Source organism: Rattus norvegicus, chromosome 16 (assembly GCF_021556685.1).
Source record: "Rattus norvegicus strain SHRSP/BbbUtx chromosome 16, alternate assembly SHRSP_T2T, whole genome shotgun sequence".
NCBI lineage: Eukaryota > Metazoa > Chordata > Mammalia > Rodentia > Muridae > Rattus > Rattus norvegicus.
In genome coordinates this window covers 78,690,997-78,707,956 of record NC_141549.1, presented here as the reverse complement: position 1 = coordinate 78,707,956, position 16,960 = coordinate 78,690,997, and the positions used below count along the sequence as shown (strand labels likewise).

The 16,960-nt window shown below is 43.0% G+C and overlaps 3 protein-coding genes and 1 long non-coding RNA gene across 3 annotated transcripts; 2 read left to right on the top strand and 2 right to left on the bottom strand.

Annotated features, from left to right (window-relative positions):
* The window catches only part of Erich1 (glutamate-rich 1), a gene marked incomplete at its 5' end in the record, with an annotated part of 52,793,804 nt that overhangs the window by 4,956,407 nt on the left and 47,820,437 nt on the right, over nucleotides 1-16,960 (bottom strand).
* Defb5 (defensin beta 5) lies at nucleotides 1,725-4,146 on the top strand. The gene is given in 3 exon segments (NM_001037549.2): nucleotides 1,725-1,810; nucleotides 3,799-3,926; nucleotides 3,929-4,146. Coding segments are annotated over 3 exon segments (189 nt in total). The 5' UTR covers nucleotides 1,725-1,752; the 3' UTR covers nucleotides 3,932-4,146.
* Nucleotides 1,725-11,733, top strand: Defb3 (beta-defensin 3). The gene is given in 2 exon segments (NM_001037548.2): nucleotides 1,725-1,810; nucleotides 11,600-11,733. Coding segments are annotated over 2 exon segments (192 nt in total). The 5' UTR covers nucleotides 1,725-1,752.
* Nucleotides 16,418-16,909, bottom strand: LOC134482414 (uncharacterized). Its single transcript, XR_015640058.1, has 2 exons — nucleotides 16,761-16,909; nucleotides 16,418-16,639 (listed from the first exon to the last, which is right to left on the bottom strand). It is a non-coding gene; the product is annotated as an uncharacterized LOC134482414 (long non-coding RNA).

The following is a 16,960-nucleotide window of genomic DNA, read 5'->3' as shown; positions in this document are numbered from 1 at the left end:
GCCATCCAATTAGACAAGATGGATGAAGCAAAGAAGTGCAGGCCGACAGGAGCCGGATGTAGATCGCTCCTGAGAGACAGCCAGAATACAGCAAATACAGAGGCCAATGCCAGCAGCAAACCACTGAACTGAGAACGGGACCCCCGTTGAAGGAATCAGAGAAAGAACTCGAAGAGCTTGAAGGAGCTCGAGACCCCTTATGAACAACAATGCCAAGCAACCAGAGCTTCCAGGGACTAAGCCACTACCTAAAGACTATACATGGACTGACCCTGGACTCTGACCTCATAGGTAGCAATGAATATCCTAGTAAGAGCACCAGTGGAAGGGGAAGCCCTGGGTCCTGCTAAGACTGAACCCCCAGTGCACGTGATTGTTAGGGGGAGGGAGGCAATGGGGGGAGGATGGGGAGGGGAACACCCATAAAGAAGGGGATGGGGAGGGATTAGGGGATGTTTGCCCGGAAACCAGGAAAGGGAATAACATTCGAACTGTAAATAAGAAACACTCAAGTTAATAAAAAAAAAAAAGTGTCTACCAAGCCCAATACCATGGGATTTAACAGCACAGCAGTGAGTGAGGCATTGAGTTTGGGGCCAAACTCTTCCTTCTTCAGCTCAAATAGCTTTGCTGGTAACTCCATAGAATAGGCTTTGTCAAAACTGTTCTTAAGTTATAGATTCCTCCTTGTCTGGTTGTTTGTTTCATTTTCCTGTAGGGAGGAAGAAATCCTGAATCATGTAAGTTATTTTCCCTTACAACATCCTCATCTCTCAGTTCTTCCCATGTGATAAGGCCTCATACTTGGCAATGTTTTTTCTTTTAGGATATAATGACCAGCTGGGTCAAGAGACCTCACTCAGAGGCAAGCCCATAGCCTCCCTCAGAAGAGTTACCAGGAAGAGGAAATGGGAAGGACTGGAGCCCCAATGTCACAGATTTTCATGATAAAATTCAAAAAGCAAATTGACCCTCAACACTGATACTAGCCTCCTGTTTGAGAGAGGAGAAACAGACACTAAGTCTAGCAAGTCCCAGGAGTTGGCCATTACCTCCTGTTTAGAACCATCTACTCACTGTTGGGCTTGGGGCTCCACGTTCAGGGAAGATGTTACCAACGTGTTGCTTTCTGTAAGAAAGGGTACAGCACACATACCTGACTCCATGTAATTCACACTGGGTGGACAGTGAGGTACTTGAGGTTTTTAGTAATAAATACCTTTACCATCGAGCAGTACCTTGAAGGAGTCTATGAGACTAGGTCCATATTCTGACCTGTAAAACCTTGGGAAACCGTGGCTTGGCTCACATTCTGTCAAAGTCAGCAGCTGAGTGTGCTCAATCCTTCATCTCCTAAGTGAAATCAGGCTGTACTGAGGCCTAACCTTGTTGCCAGATTCTGGAATGACCAAGTCAAATGTCTGAGGTACAGGTAAGAAAAGCCAAATTGTAACCAGTAAGTCTGCCCCAGGACAGCATGGGTCCCTCCCACCTAAAAAGTAGGGCAGGAAATGCTCTTTGTGAGCAATGCAGGAGGAAATCATCTGAGGCTCTCCACCTTTGCGTAAGAGACACGGAGTGTGCTCTCAAAGAGCTAAACGTTGACAAGAGAGGCAAGGTGCTCTGTATTTCCTAATTGTTATTATTGGGTTCATCTCAGTGTAGAATCCTATGCAGGAGGCAGCACCTGGCACTATATAAGGCACTGAGCTCAAGTCCCTCTATATCTCTGCACCTCACCAGGCTTCAGTCATGAGGATCCATTACCTTCTCTTCTCATTTCTCCTGGTGCTGCTGTCGCCCCTTTCTGGTGAGTCAGGGAACTACTGTGGTCCCAAAGTGAAATGAGAAAAGCTGCCTACCTGGTGTGTGTGTGTGTGTGTGTGTGTGTGTGTGTGTGTGTGTGTGTGTGTGTTCCTTTTTGTCTCTTTCTGTGTGTCTGTCAGTCTCTGTCTCTCTGTCCCTTTGTCTCTTTTACTCTCTTCTCTCTTTCTAACTCCCTTATTTCCTTTCCTTTTTCTTTCTTTTCTCTATGCACATTGTAGACAATGTGCATTGTGTGACTACCAACAGAAACCAAGGACTATTTCTTGTTGCCATGAAGGAGCCAAGCATAAACTCATTCTAAGCTGATCCACAGTCCTTGACTTCAATTCCTAACTCCTGGTGCTAAGTTTAAGATTATGAAGAGAGTCTCTTACAGGAAGCTTAAAAATAATAACATGAGAAATGTTTGATTCCTATCTGAAAAAAAGGTATTCATTTTGAAATCTTTGCATTTAAAATGGAGAGTCTCTGCTTAACCTAGAGATGCCTTTATAATAAGCAGCCCATGCTCTTTTGGAGAACATCCTATTCCTCTGTCCCAATGAAAGAAGACCCTTAAGCACACAATGTGTACAGGGTAATGAAGCTTAGAAGATCCTAGGAAACACAGTTTCTAAACTCCGCCTAAATTGTATTTTGTGGTTTTATTTCTTTTAAATTATGTGTATATCTATGAATCTTTTTTTGAGTATGTATATGGGTATATGTCACAGAGTACCGTACCCACAGAGGCCACAAAAGTATATCTAATCTCTCAGAGATGGAGTTAGAGGCACACATGGGCTGCCTGATATGGTAGAAGAGACGGATCCCAGGGCTTCTGCAGGAGCTGTCTGCACTCCTGACTGCTGAGCCATCTTTCCAGGATCCAGGCTGTGTTTCATCCTTGACAGTAGGCAAGCAGAAGAAAAGGGATGTGCAACTTAAGAGAGGGAGCTAAAACAGGAGCAAAGGTGAAATGAATGAATGCTGCAAGGGACTCAAAATGCATCAGACAGACACTATAGAGAGAAAAACATAATTTCACTAATTTTTTGATAGATTCTAGTTTAGAGGTGAGCATCTGTGTTCCATGAGATACCCCAAACTCTGTCTGACATTTAGATGAATGTGAAGGAGGGACAGGGAAAAAAGGAAGTAGGGAATTTAGACCTGATATTACATATTAGAAACTATCATAAAAGTTATTTTTTTACCTTTGATTTTCATTGTAAGTTACTTAGAAATCAAGTTATCATTAAGCAAGTCCTACACACTGAGATTTGGCTCAATACTTATTTTCAAATAGGTAAGTGGAAGTTACAATACCTTAGTTAAAAATAGGAAGATGGCTCAGTGATCAAAAGTATTTGTTGTGCATGCATGAGGATCTGAGTTTTGGTTCGGCATCCATGAAGAAGCAGAGAGAGATGATGCCCATGTGTCGTGCTAGCACTAAGAAGGATCCCAGAGACACACTGACCAACTAGCCAGACACACCACTCAGTGAGTTCCAGGTTCAGTGAGAAACTGTTACAAACAATAAGTCAGAGAGCGGTTGAGGAACACATTTTATGCCATAGTCTGGTCTACCTATGTGTGTGTACCCTTGTACATGAATGTGCACACTCCTACCCATTGGCTGTTTCTGATACTAGAACTTGTGTGTGAAAAGGAGAGGCAGGGCTGCTGTGAAGCAGCTGAGGGCTCACACAGAATCTTCACCGAGCTCCCTCCTGCTAGCCCTGAAAGTTCCAATCAGACAGGTTGGAGCAGACCCTTCAACATTTGGGTCCTAGGAAGAGCAGCACCCCTTCAGACAGCAGCAGTGGCTAGAACTGGATTCCATTCCTACTAACAGACACATCCTAGATTTTGTGGGTGGGTTGGGGAGGAGCTTTCTGGGATTTAGTCAGGATAATAGTGCATTAGTCTGTATTTCTGACCTGAGATTTTCAACTCTAACATGTGTTTTTCTTACTTATTTTCCAGTCTTTACTCAAAGCATCAACAATCCAGTCTCATGTGTGACCCATGGAGGCATATGCTGGGGTCGGTGCCCTCGCAGTTTTCGACAGATTGGCACTTGTGGACTGGGTAAAGTCAGATGCTGCAAGAAAAATAGATAAAAAGACCAAGAACCTGTGAGATGAATAAATTGCCAGAGTCTGCTCCTCCATGAAAATGCACAAAGCAAACCGAATTAAAGATCTTTGATAACCTTCCAGGAGTTCCAGCACCTTCTTTTGACCTTTATGGAGAACATATACACAATACAAAAATACCATACCCAGAAACTTAATAATAGTAATAAGTATAATTTTAAAAATACAGTCATTGAAGGAGACACTTTACTTTCAGCCTTCCCATATATGGACACATGAATTTACCCATACAATCAAATGATATAACACAAACACACACACACACACACACACACACACACACACACATGTAAATGATTTAAAATATCCACAAATAATAATGACTGGACTTTTATTCATGGATAGCATTTGACCTTTTGATTACACTATGAATCCCATACACTTCATTTTGATGCTGGGCTCCCCAGAACCTGTCCTCAAAGATTTAGTTTTAATAATCCATATTTTCATTAATTATAAACTTGGGTTTCTTTTGGAGGATGCTAAAAGTCACTGGTGAATGTGGCTGGAATGCCATGAATTTACTTCAGCAAGTGAAGCATCATTCTGGGTCTTCTAGAGGATGGCGGCCACTGCCACGTGGGGTAAGCCTCACAGGCTAGACCTTACCCTGACAGGTCCACCAGCTGTATAATCTCACTTTTCCTACTAGCGGATCCCCAAGCATTGGTGGATTGCTAAGGTTTTCATTCTGTTCAGTGGGCATGGCCCCTTCTCCCAAGGAGCTTTGATCACCCTCTACGATATTAGGGGATGGACATTCCAAAGTCCCTATGACCAGCCTCCCAGCTGCAGCCCCAGGTTAGGAATTTGATCCTTGGGTCACTTCTCTCTCTTAAGCAGTTTTTATGACCCCACCCCATTGGGCAAATGCACCTATGTCATCTGATCTAGCAAACTGTTTGCTCCTAGGATTTCAAAAGTCCTCCACTTAGCTAAAGTGTGTTTTTTTAAACCTGTGAGTCCAGGACTCACTAACACTAGCATCCATATGACAACCAGGTATGTGTAGATCTGGCTGTTAGTTATTAGTTATGGAATTTTTTTCTTGTGACTCCAGTACAAATAGTTCAATAACATCCCCACCACCTAAAGGTTGTCTCAGCGTCTTCAGCTGTGCCTCCAGTTTGCCCTCTGAGATGTACCAGGAAAATCTCAAATGTCTAAAACTAACACCTGATTTGAGGGCATCCAAACTTACATGCCTTTGCAATACGGTCTGGATTCAGTACCCATTCATTACACAAGGACTCCAAATGGCTACTAATGACACATTCGATCCCACCTCTTTAAGGAATCTTCATATGTGTTCCCAGTGGTCAGGTAAATGGAAAGAGGTCCCTTATGCTAAAGTTTTTACCTATCATCGCTCCAAACCCTCTCTCTGGTCTCCTTGTGCCCTGACTCAACTTATTCTATCTAGGAAACCTCTACCAGTTGATACTACAGAACTCGATCCAGCTAACGACTGCCCACTTACCACTGCGGACTTGTCTCTACGACCTGTTCTAAAATCATAACCTCTTCACTTTCCTCTTCTCACCAGACATCCACGGAGCCTCTTTGCTCAACCTCCCCAGATTCCTCTCCACCTCCTGTGCCAGCTGCAGGCCACTCCAATCTTCCTCCAGGGGCACCCACTTTCAGCCCTCGTAGCACTCATTCTAAGTCTACAGCTAAACTCCCCACTTCTCCCCCTACCCAATCCAACCCTGCATCCATCCTTCCTTCAAAGGAAGTTGCTGGGTCAGATGGTCTATTCAGAATACATGTTCCTGTCTCATTAAGTCAACTTTCTCAAATGGAAAATAGACTGGGATCCTATACCTCCAATTCTTCTGCATTTATAAAAGAATTTCAGTATAATTCTCAGCCTTATAGCTTGACTTTTCATGACGTAATATGAATCTCAGTAATAATTTAATTCCCAACAAACACACTCAAATGTGGGAATAGGCAAGACTTTATTGACTATTTTGTTTTTAGAAGGCAAGACCCTTGAAGGCATAGGTAAAGTAGATAAAAGCAAGAAAACACTCCATTGCTTTGTACTTCCAAATATGACAGGGCCCTTTGGTTTCCTGATAGACCCAGAATTGTAGGTACACACAGAGCAGCCTACTGCTAGGTCTGCGGGTGTACACACACAGAACAGCGCAATACTGGATCTGGGGGTGCACACACACACCACAACACACAAAAAAACACACACACATACACACACACACACACACATGTCACCACTGGAGCTGGGGCATGCACACATATTAACAATAGATGCATACCACTAATCTGGGGTTAGACATAGCAGCGCACCATTGGAGATGGGAGTGCATACACACAGAGCAGCTCACTACTGGATCTGGGTACACACACAGAGCAGTGCACTACTAGAGCTGGGGACACACACACACACACACACACACACACACACACACACACACCACTCAATGGTGGACCTGGGGCATGCCCACATAACAGCCCAGCACTGGAGCTGGAGTTGCACACAGAGCAGTCACAACTGTAGCTGGGAGCGCACATAGAGCAGCACATGACTGGAGATGTAGGTGCACACACAAATACCAGCTCACTCCTGAGCACGGGTGCACATAGAGTAGCACACCAGTGGAGCTGGGGGCGGACACACAATTCCAGCACACAATTGGAGATGAGGGTGCCCACAGAGCAGTGTACCTAGGAGTGTACCTAGACCTAGGAGTGCACACAGAAAATGAATTCATTTACTTTTTACTGAGGAAAGTGAGGAAATTATGCAAATGGAGAGGCTTAAGCTTGTTGCCAGATTCTGGAATGACCAAGTCAAGTGTCTGAGGAACAGGCAAGTAAAGCCAAATTGTAACCAGTAACTCTGTCCAAAAGTGGCATGGGTTCCTGATACCTAAGAAGTAGGGCAGGAAAATGCTCCTGGTGAGCAGTGCAGGAGGAAATCATCTGAGGCTCCCCATATTTGCCTAAGAGACACTGATTGTGCTCTCAAAGGGCCACTCCTTGGCAATAGGGATAAGGTGCATTGTTTCATAGTTGTAATCAATGGGATTCTAGTCAATGTAGAATCCTAGGTAGGAGGCAGAACCTGGCACTATATAAGGCAGTGAGCTCAAGTTTCTCTGCATCTGTGTACCTCACCAGGCTTCAGTCATGAGGATCCATTACCTTTTCTTCATGTTTCTCCTAGTGCTGCTATCCCCACATGCAGGTAAGCAGGGGAATAGGGTGGTCCCAAAGTGAAATGAGACAGCTCCCTGCAGAATGTGTGTGCGTATGTATTTTTGTCTCTTTATCTGTGTGTCTTTCTGTCTCCCACTCTCTATGTATCTCTCTCTCTTTTTCTCTGTGTGTCAGTCTGTTTTTCTCTCTATATATGTGTATGTCTGTCTCTGTGTGTATGTGTCCCTCTTTCTGTCTCTGTTTTTGTCTCTCTATTTCTCTCCTACTCTTATTACCTTTCCTTTTTGCATTCTTCTAACAACATTTTGGACAATGTGTATTGTGTGACTGCTAACACAAACCAAGGACTCCTTCTTTTTACCTTGAAGGAGCCTAATGTAGACTCATTCTGAGCTGATCTGCAGCACTTGACTTTCCATCTCTTAACTCCTGGTGCTAAACTTAAGATTATGAAGTGAGGCTCTAATAGGTAGCTTAAAAAAATAACATGAATAATGTTTGATTCTTATCTTAAAAAAGGTATCCATTTTGAAATCTTTACATTTAAGGAGTAGAGTCTCTGTTTACTCTAGGGAATCCTTCAGAATAACCAGCCCAGCCTCTATTTGAGAACTACCTCTCCCTCTACCCCCATGGAAGACCCTTAAACACACACTGTCTATGAGGTAATGGGGCTCATAGTTCAGAGAAGGTTATGAAATACAGTTTCCAAAACTACGCCTAAATTGTATTTTGTGGAAAATATTTATATTCTTTTAAGTTATGTGTACATGTATGAACCTATGTATGGGTATATGCCAAGCATTACAGTAGCCACAGCGACCATAAAGGAAAATCTAATCTCTCAGGGATGCAGTTATAGGCACATATGGACTGTCTGACATGGTACCAGGAACTTATCTGAGGTTTTCTGCAAGATTAGTGTTCACTCCTAACTTCTGAGCTATCTCTCCAGGCTCCAAGTTGTGTTTCATCCTTGGCTTAGGCAAACAGAAGAAAAGGGATGGACAACTCAGGAGAGGTAGCTAAAACAAGTAGGAGAGAACATGAAATGAATGAATGAAACAAAGGCCTGAAACATCATCAGACAAAAATTACAGAGAAAAACATAATTTCACTAATTTTGTTGATGGGTTCTGGTTTACAGAGGAGCTGTGTTCCATGAAATGCCAAAACTCTTACTCTGTCTGACATTTAGATGTATGTGAAGAAGGACGGGAGGGGGAGGAAGGAAGGATGAGATTAAGACCTCATTTTAGACATTAGAAACTATGAAAAAAGTTCATGTTTATTTCCATTGTAAGTTACTTAGGAATCAAATTACCATTCAGCAAGTCCTATACATGGAGGTTTGGGTCAAATACTCAATTTAAAATAGGTGTGGAAGTTTAAATACCTTAGTTAAAAATAGGAAGAAGGCTCAGCAATCCCAAGAACTTGTTCTTCAAGTATGAAGATTGGAATTTGGGTTTCAGTATCCATGTATATGATGATTTGTATATATTCGCCCAGAAAGTGACACTATTAGAAGGTGTGGCCCTATTGCAGAAGGTGTGGACGTGTTGGAGTAGGTGTGTCACTGTGCTTTTAAGACTGTCATCCTAGCTGCCTGGAAGTGAGTCCTTTGCTAGCAGCCTTCAGATGAAGACCTCTCATCTTCTCATGGCCCATGCTTGCCTAGATGCTGCCATGTTCCCACCTTGGCGATAATGATCTGAAGCTGTAAGCCACCCCCATTGAAATGTTGTCCTAAGAAGAGTTGCTTTGGTTATGGTGTCTGTTTACAGCATTAAAACCCTACCTAAGACAGAGGTTGGTACCAGGGAGAGGGGTATTACTGTGATAGGCCCGACCCATCCGTTTTTATGGAAGAAGGTGGATTTTGGGACTTTGAATTTGGAAAGCAGTGCAATGATTTAAATGGGGCTTAATGGGCCACCCTAGTAGGACTTTGTTACTGAGAGTGATTTGAATAGTGCAGAGCTTGTGCAAGAGGTGTCAGTGGAGAATTTCAATATACGGACTAGAGACTGTTTCATGGTATTTTGGTGAAGAATGTGGGTGCTTTTTGTCCCCGTTTGAAGAGTCTGCCTGGGGCTAAGGTGAAGAGAATCCAATGTTTGCATTGACAAAGGAAGTCTCAGAAATGGCCATCATAGACTTTCTTCTCTGGTTAAGTCAGTTAACCAGAGCAGTTTAAACAGGCATAGGAAGCTGAGAAAGGAAAAATTTAAAATATGTGGTTCCAGTATTAAAGGGGCTCCAGGAAGCGAAATAGAGCTGAATCCTGTGTTCAAGGAGATGACAAATTAAGTGAGTAGGACTTTGGGGCAAGATTGTACCCAGCTAAATTTATGGCCATGCGTGGTGTTACACCCCTTTAATCCCAGGAGACAGAGCCATGCAAATCTCTTGAATTCAAGAGATTTTCAGAACAGCCAAACTTAGGCAGCGAAGGAGATGGAAAGTAGAAAGCTGGTAATAGAACAAGGGGACCATATTCTAGTTCTAGCAAGCAGAATAACTCTGCACTTTTAGCCATATGTGTCTGTATTCATAGTGAAGAGGAGGAGACTACTGGGACAATTGATTCTGGTTAGCTGGAGCTAAGAAATTAGTGGTCATTAAGAAGAAACCAGTATCACTGAGGGGAAATCTTCTGGGAAATATGTTCTGAGAGCACAAAAAGCTGTGTTCCGGAGAGCCAAGGTTGTACTTCGTGCTGCAGCTGGACTTGACGATGTGTAAGAGTCACCCAGGTGGTACTGGTTTTGAAGTCATGAAGGGGTCATGAAGAGCAGCTGAGGCGTGGCAGTGTGAGAGGCCAGGGAAGACCATGGGTGAAGGTGCAGTCTCAGTTGCAGTTGATGGCCCAGGATTGAAGGAGTTATACAAAGGATTTGAGACTTGGCACTATGTGAAGAGCCTATGATAGGCAATAGCTGAAGCTTCATTTTAGTGGAAGACCCCAGTGTATTGAAGATCCCAGCACCATTGGATGATCACCAAGAACAGCAGCAGCCATTGGAGTGGAGTCAACCAGAGCCTCTAGTTAGTACTGCACGAGCAGAGCTGGAGAAGTGATGCCAGCCCTTCGGAGGAGCCCAGAAAATAATGTGTGCATCCCAGACATTAAAATAAGAAGCTGTAACATTGAAGTTGCCTTGGAGACCTCAAGATGTTCAAGATATCAGAGCCATGGATTATTAACTGAAGAAAGCGACTAACAGGGAGTGGACCCAGTCTGGGAGAAAGAAGTTTGTTGCTGTCAACAAAGATGAAAATTGATTTAGAGATCTGAAGAAGGAATTTGAGATTAGACACAGAGATGCAGAGTTTGGAATTTGCCCAGCTGGTTTCCTGTCTTGCTCTGATTACAGTTAAGTGATTGGACGATTTGCAGAAGTGACTTTGAACAATGGACTTTAAACATTGTTGAGATTGCTGTGGACTATGGGAACTGTTGAAGTTGGACTCAATGTACTTTGCATTATTCTATGTATGTATTAGGTATGGTCCCCCCATAGACTCATATGTTTGAACAAGCCTATGTTGGCCAAGGAGTGGATGGAGTATGATGGTTTGTATATGATCGACCCATGGAGTAGCAGGATTGTAGGGTGTGGCACTGTTGGAGTAGGGGTGTCGCTGTGGCTTTAAGACTCCCCTCCTAGCTGCCTGTATTTTGCTAGCACCATTCAGATAAAGATGTAAACCTCTCAGCTCCTCCTGATCCATGTCTGCTTAGATGCTGCCATGTACCCACATTGGAGATAATGGAGTGAACCTGTAAGCCAGCCCCAATTAAATGCTATCCTCATAAGAGTTGCCTTGGGCATGATGTCTGTTCACAGCAGTAAATCTTAACTACGTAATTAAGTCAATGTAGAAGCAGGGAACTGGCACATATCTGTAATGCTAGCATTAAGAAGGATCCCAGAGTCACACTAGCAAACCAGCCAGACACCCACTCAGTGAGTGCCAGGTTCACTGAGAAACTCTCAAAAAATGAGGCAGAACACATCTTATGCCAACTTCTAGCCTCTGTATTACATGCACACATGTAAGTATAGATTCATACCCAATGGCTATTTCTGCTACTACAACAAGGAAATTTTGTGTGGAAAAAGAGAGGCAGGTCTGCTGTGAAATAGCTGAGGACTTACACAGAATCTTGATGGACATCTACTCTGATGTCCCTGAAAGTTCCAATCAGTTAGGTGTGGAGCAGACCCTTCAACATTTGGGTCCTAGGAAAAGCAACACTCCTTTACACAGCAGCAATGGCCAGAACTGGATTGAATAAAACAGACATCCCAGTTTGGGGTAGGGGAGTGGGGTGGATGCCTGCTGGGATTTACTCAAGAAAATAGTGCATTGGTCTGTATTTCTGACCTGAGGCTTTCAACACTAACGTGTTTTTCCTACGTATCTTCCAGCCTTTAGCAAAAAGGTCTACAATGCAGTATCGTGTATGACCAATGGAGGCATATGCTGGCTTAAGTGCTCTGGCACTTTTCGAGAGATTGGCAGTTGTGGCACTCGTCAGCTCAAATGCTGCAAGAAAAAGTAGATAAGAAGACCAAGATCCTGTGACACAAATAAAACACCAGGATTTGTTTCTTCTTGGGCTGGAGAGATGGCTCAGCGGTTAAGAGCACTGGCTGCTCTTCCAGAGGTCCTGAGTTCAATTCCTAGCATCCACATGGTGGCTCACAAACATCTGTAATAGGATCTGATGCCCTCTTCTGGTGTGTTTGCATAAAATAAGTATACCATTTGTTTAAAAATAAAGAATTTCCTCTTCCATGAAGATGCACAAAACTTAAACCAAAATAAAGTTTCTTGCTTAAAAGCAAACGAGTGTTTCCTAGGTGTTGTGTGAGCTCACGGTTTTGTTTTATCATGGGCTGAATTCTAAAATCCTTGTGGCAGTCAAACTGTGAAACAAGCAGGACTCTCTTATGCTTCCCAGGGTATCTGTTCCTGTCACTGATATGCTGATATCCTGTAGCCAGCTCACACACCCTTCCTGCCCACCTTCTGCATCCTTAGCCTCCCTTATCTCTGCTTCATCCATTCAGTTCCAACCTAAGGTGAGGAAGGTGACCCCAGCTTCTCCTTAGTTTGTGCCTCTGAGTCACTTATGCCTTGTGTAGCTGTGTTTAAGACATCAATACCTACTATGGCTATGAGAGCTGTTGGGTGTGGGTTTGGTCTTATTCATTTATGGACTGGCCACTGATGTAAAATTTATTTTAAATTGAATGTCCAACTGGAGTCAGTATGGAGTTTTTTTATATGTAGACATAAGACACAAGAAACAGATGGATACAAGACCTTATTGAAGTCAGTAAGAATGAAGAGTAGGGTGAAGATCAGAACAAGGCTGAGGTTAGTAAGATACAGAGGTCAGTCCTAGGACACTAGGCCTGACCTTCCTACTGGGCCGGCTCCCTGTCTGTCTTGAGCAAGGCTCTTCAGTTAATGTGCATAAAATTTATATCCATGCATAAAATGCAGCTGTAGCAGGCTACCTTAGATTTTCTAAACTCCCACTCTGAAAGGAGAAATGAAACTCCAGAGCAAAGGTATCTCACCTGGATAGATGCAGTTGATAAAAGGAGGGTTGGTCAATGGTTGGCCTGTAAGCAAAGGATGTTTGCTAAAGATACATACCATAAAGGAGTGCATCTTTAAATTAAAAGTAGAGGGCTGAAGACAGGGACAGTCAATACAGAGCCTGCCGTGCAAGCTTGCAAATGTGAGTTTGGTTCACAGAACCCATGTAATAAACCAGGGACCACAGCATGTCTGTGCTCCTAGCACTGGGCGATGGGATGGAGACATGTGGATCCCCAGAACTCACTATGCAGCCTGCTGCACCAAATGCACATGCAGCAGGCTCGATGAAAGAACCATCTCAACAAATGAAGATAAAAGGTGGCCCTGCTGCAGAGATGGCTAATCACTTAAGAGGGCCTGGTCAGTTCTCAGCACCTACATGGTATCCCATAACCTTCTGTAACTCAGTTCTATGGGATCCAGCACCTTTTTTGGCCTTTATGGCAACTGTATACACAGTTCATATAGGAAAAACAACATACACATAAAATTCATAATAATGATAATAATTTTAAAAATAAATTAGAGAGAGTGATTGAAGAAAACACTTTACCTTCAGCATTCACTCACACGTACACATGTAATCAACCATATAAACAAATGATGTATAACACACATGGAAGTGATTTAAAATGTCCACAAATAATGAAGTATTTGGGTTTTATTCAAGGATAGCATTTTACCTATTGCTGGCAGAACGAAACCCATACCATTCACTTTGATGCTGGGCTCCTCAGACCTTGTCCTCATAGAATTATTTTTAACAATCTGGTCCTTCGTCTATTCTAAATGTGTTGTTTGACTGATGCTCAAAATCACAGTTGACTGCTGCAGGAATGAGGTGACGCTCCCGGCAGCAAGTGAAGCATCATCCTGGGTCGTTAGAGGATGGCAGGACTCGCTAGGGTTTTGTAGCAAATTTCCTCACCTGAGAAAAAATTTTAATGGCTGTTTTCATTTTTCAAGTCAAGACCCTTGAAGACATAGGTAAAATGGATAGAAGTAAGAAATCACTAAATGGCTTTGCACTTCTAAAAATGAAAGGTCTCATTGGATTTCTGATAGAACCAGAGCTGAAGGTGCACACAGGGCAGCATACTGTTGGAGCTGCGGGTGCACACACACACACACACACACACACACACACACACACACACAGAGCAATACAGCTCTGGAGCTGGAGGATACACATTCACACATATCAGTGTACTGCTGGGCTTCTAAGACTAAAACAATGGGTGCTTTGTGTTCCTCAAAGGATAAGAGTGCCTATCCTGTGCGAGATTGCAGTGGAGGAGGCTTTACCTACTCAGTCAATCTAGCTAAAAAATCATTAAATTCATTTCCTTAATATGGGATAATAGTGGTTCCATAATAGGGAAGAAAGTAGAGGAATAGTAGGAGGAAGAAGAAGACGGAGAAGAAGAAGAAGAAGAAGAAGAAGAAGAAGAAGAAGAAGAAGAAGAAGAAGAAGAAGAAGAAGAAGAAGAAGAAGAAGAAAAGAAGCAGAAAAAGGAAGAGGAGAAGTAGAAGAAAGAGGAAGAGGCACAGGAGGAGAAGGAGAAGAAATAGAAGTAGAAGGAGGAAAAACAGAAGTAGAAGTAGTAGAAGAGGAAGAAAATGGAGAAGAAAAGAAAAGGGGGAGGAGGGAAGAAAAAAGAAAAAGGAGAAAAGAAGAAGAGGAGGAGAAGGAGGAAGAAAATAAAGAAGAAAGAAGAAAAGAGCAGAAAAAGGAGGAGGAGAGGAGGAGGAAGAGGAGGGAGGAGGGGAAGGAGGAGGGGAGGAGGAGAGTAGGAGGAGGCAGAGAAGAAGAAGAAGAAGAAGAAGAAGAAGAAGAAGAAGAAGAAGAAGAAGAAGAAGAAGAAGAAGAAGAAGAAGAAGAAGAAGAAGAAGAAGCAGCAGCAGCAGCAGCTTGCTATCTGGCTAAGTTTTCATTTTCACATGGCTGTTTGCTTTTGCCTCTTGAAATCTTATATAATACAGAGGTGAAGGAAAGCAAGGAGCCCAAACAAGTCTACAGTTTACAAGACTGTCTACTACAAGGTTTTAGTTCTTCAGGGGTATATTATAGGTGAAAAAATGAGAGAAAATGCCAGTGTCCCACAGTGAGGACGAATGCTCCTCTCCTCAGCTAATTTCTTCTCTTCCATGGCTTGATCAACAGAGAGTCTCATGCACTCTCTCCAGAGGTTTATAGGATCTGGCACATACAGCAGCCTGCTGGTGTAGGTAAGATATGTCAGTGATAGAGACTCCGTCACAGTGGGTGTCAGGGATAAGAAGGAAGCTATTCAAGGGAAAGGGTAGATGCCCAGGGTGCCGAGGAGACACTGACAAGGGTGGGAGTACTGGGGGCAGAGCTGGTTGAGCACAAATGCATGTGGGAACCTTTTAGAAACAGTAGGGATATGACCCCATTCGTCATCAGGATTTTAGTCATGTGGCTGGGAGTGGAGGCTGGTCCCAGAAGGCTGGAGAACGTAGATTCACTCTAGTAACAGAACTTATTGGCACAATACCTGGAAAATATTTAGATCAAGACACAATGTAAGTGACCTAAAACCACAGATACATTTTTATTATCATCACTGTTAGGAAGACCAACATGAACTGGTTAAGTTTGCACTCGTGTGGTAAATAGATGGGTTGTCACGTTAAGTCCACATGGGTGAGACAAAGGAAGAATTATATTATTGACTTGCTCCCACTTGATGCCCCCTTTAAGCTAAAGCTGGATTTAGTTTAAATCCTCTGAATTGACAAGAAACTGTCACTTTAGCGTTTGCCTAAGGTGAGGCAAATTGTGCAAAAGGGGAGGTAAATATCTCTCCTTGTCTTAGGTCAGAGTCTTTAAATGGGTGGAAAGGAAATGCCTGTCAACTGCCGCCTCAACGTGACTATCATTTGTAACTCTGGCCTATTGGATTCAGTGCGAACAGTCCTAACTTCAGCTTCTACTGAGCTGTGTGTTAAAGCGGGCCAGTGAAGTGTTTCGGCTTTCCTTTTTAATGAGTTTCTGTGTGGTATATGTGCATCTACACTCTTCAGCATTCAACATATTGCATTTCCAAATGTCACAGCAGCTCGATCTTCCATCGAGAGATGACTTATGGAAACTTCCCTTCTTGCTTCCCAAATAGGCCATTGTAGTTGTCTCAACTGAGAAGGTAGTCTTCTTGCTGGAGAACCTTTGATGTCATAAACGACAGGAATCTGATATGTGGTTCTCTGGCTGCCAAAATCTATGCCCTGTGATGTGAGCCATTAAACTCCAGATAGAAGCCCTACTCACTTTGAAATCACTATGTTTGAGAGCCCATGAGGGAAAGAAAGAGGGCTACCCAATGACACCCCCACAAGCTTTTCAAGCCCTCTCAGCTCAGTCAACATGCATGTGAGTTTTGAGAAGATTCTAGGCCCAGCTTCAATCTGTCAACTCATGAGCATCCTTCCTACCAGATACCTAGTTAGGCTCAGTTTAACCAAAGAACCATGACAGGTTTTTAAATGAACTCTCTTTGAGGGTGATTTGTCTTTTGTAAAAGTCTTCAATTACAAGCTTATACAATGGGGCTAATTCTACAGGAGTTTCCATTTGGGCTGACTGTGACTGATAAAACTTAGCTTGTGTGACCAGAATTTATTGCAACGGACGGGGCAAAGTTAGATGTAAAAGCGGTGTGGTTATAACTCCAAGATTGGCATTTTCTGGCTGCTCATTAGACTGATTCTTTATTCCTGGGGCCTATCAGGCATGTGGTGTTTGTGGAAGTCATGGAGACCATTTAGATTATCCTGGTGTTTTCTATTTTCCTGTGGTTTTTAGGCTGTTAATCTTCTTGAAAAGCACCAATCTAAAAAACAAAACAACAACAAAATGAACAACAACAACAAACAGAGCTTGAAGACACACTAGAAAGGTATAGTCCAAGAAAATCAGCAAGAGGAGGTTGGCTCTTTGGCCATAAAGTTTACCTTGTATACACCATTACTGAGTGTCACTTTAAAGACATGTTTAACACTTCATTACCCCTTAGCTACGATGCATTGCTTTGCTTAGTTTTTTTTTTTCAGTGAAACAGTTTAAAACAGTTACCACCCAAGCAACACTTCCTTTCCCCACTCAGGTCTGACTAGTCAGTAGGGTCATAGTGTGTGACTTATGAGACCTTCCC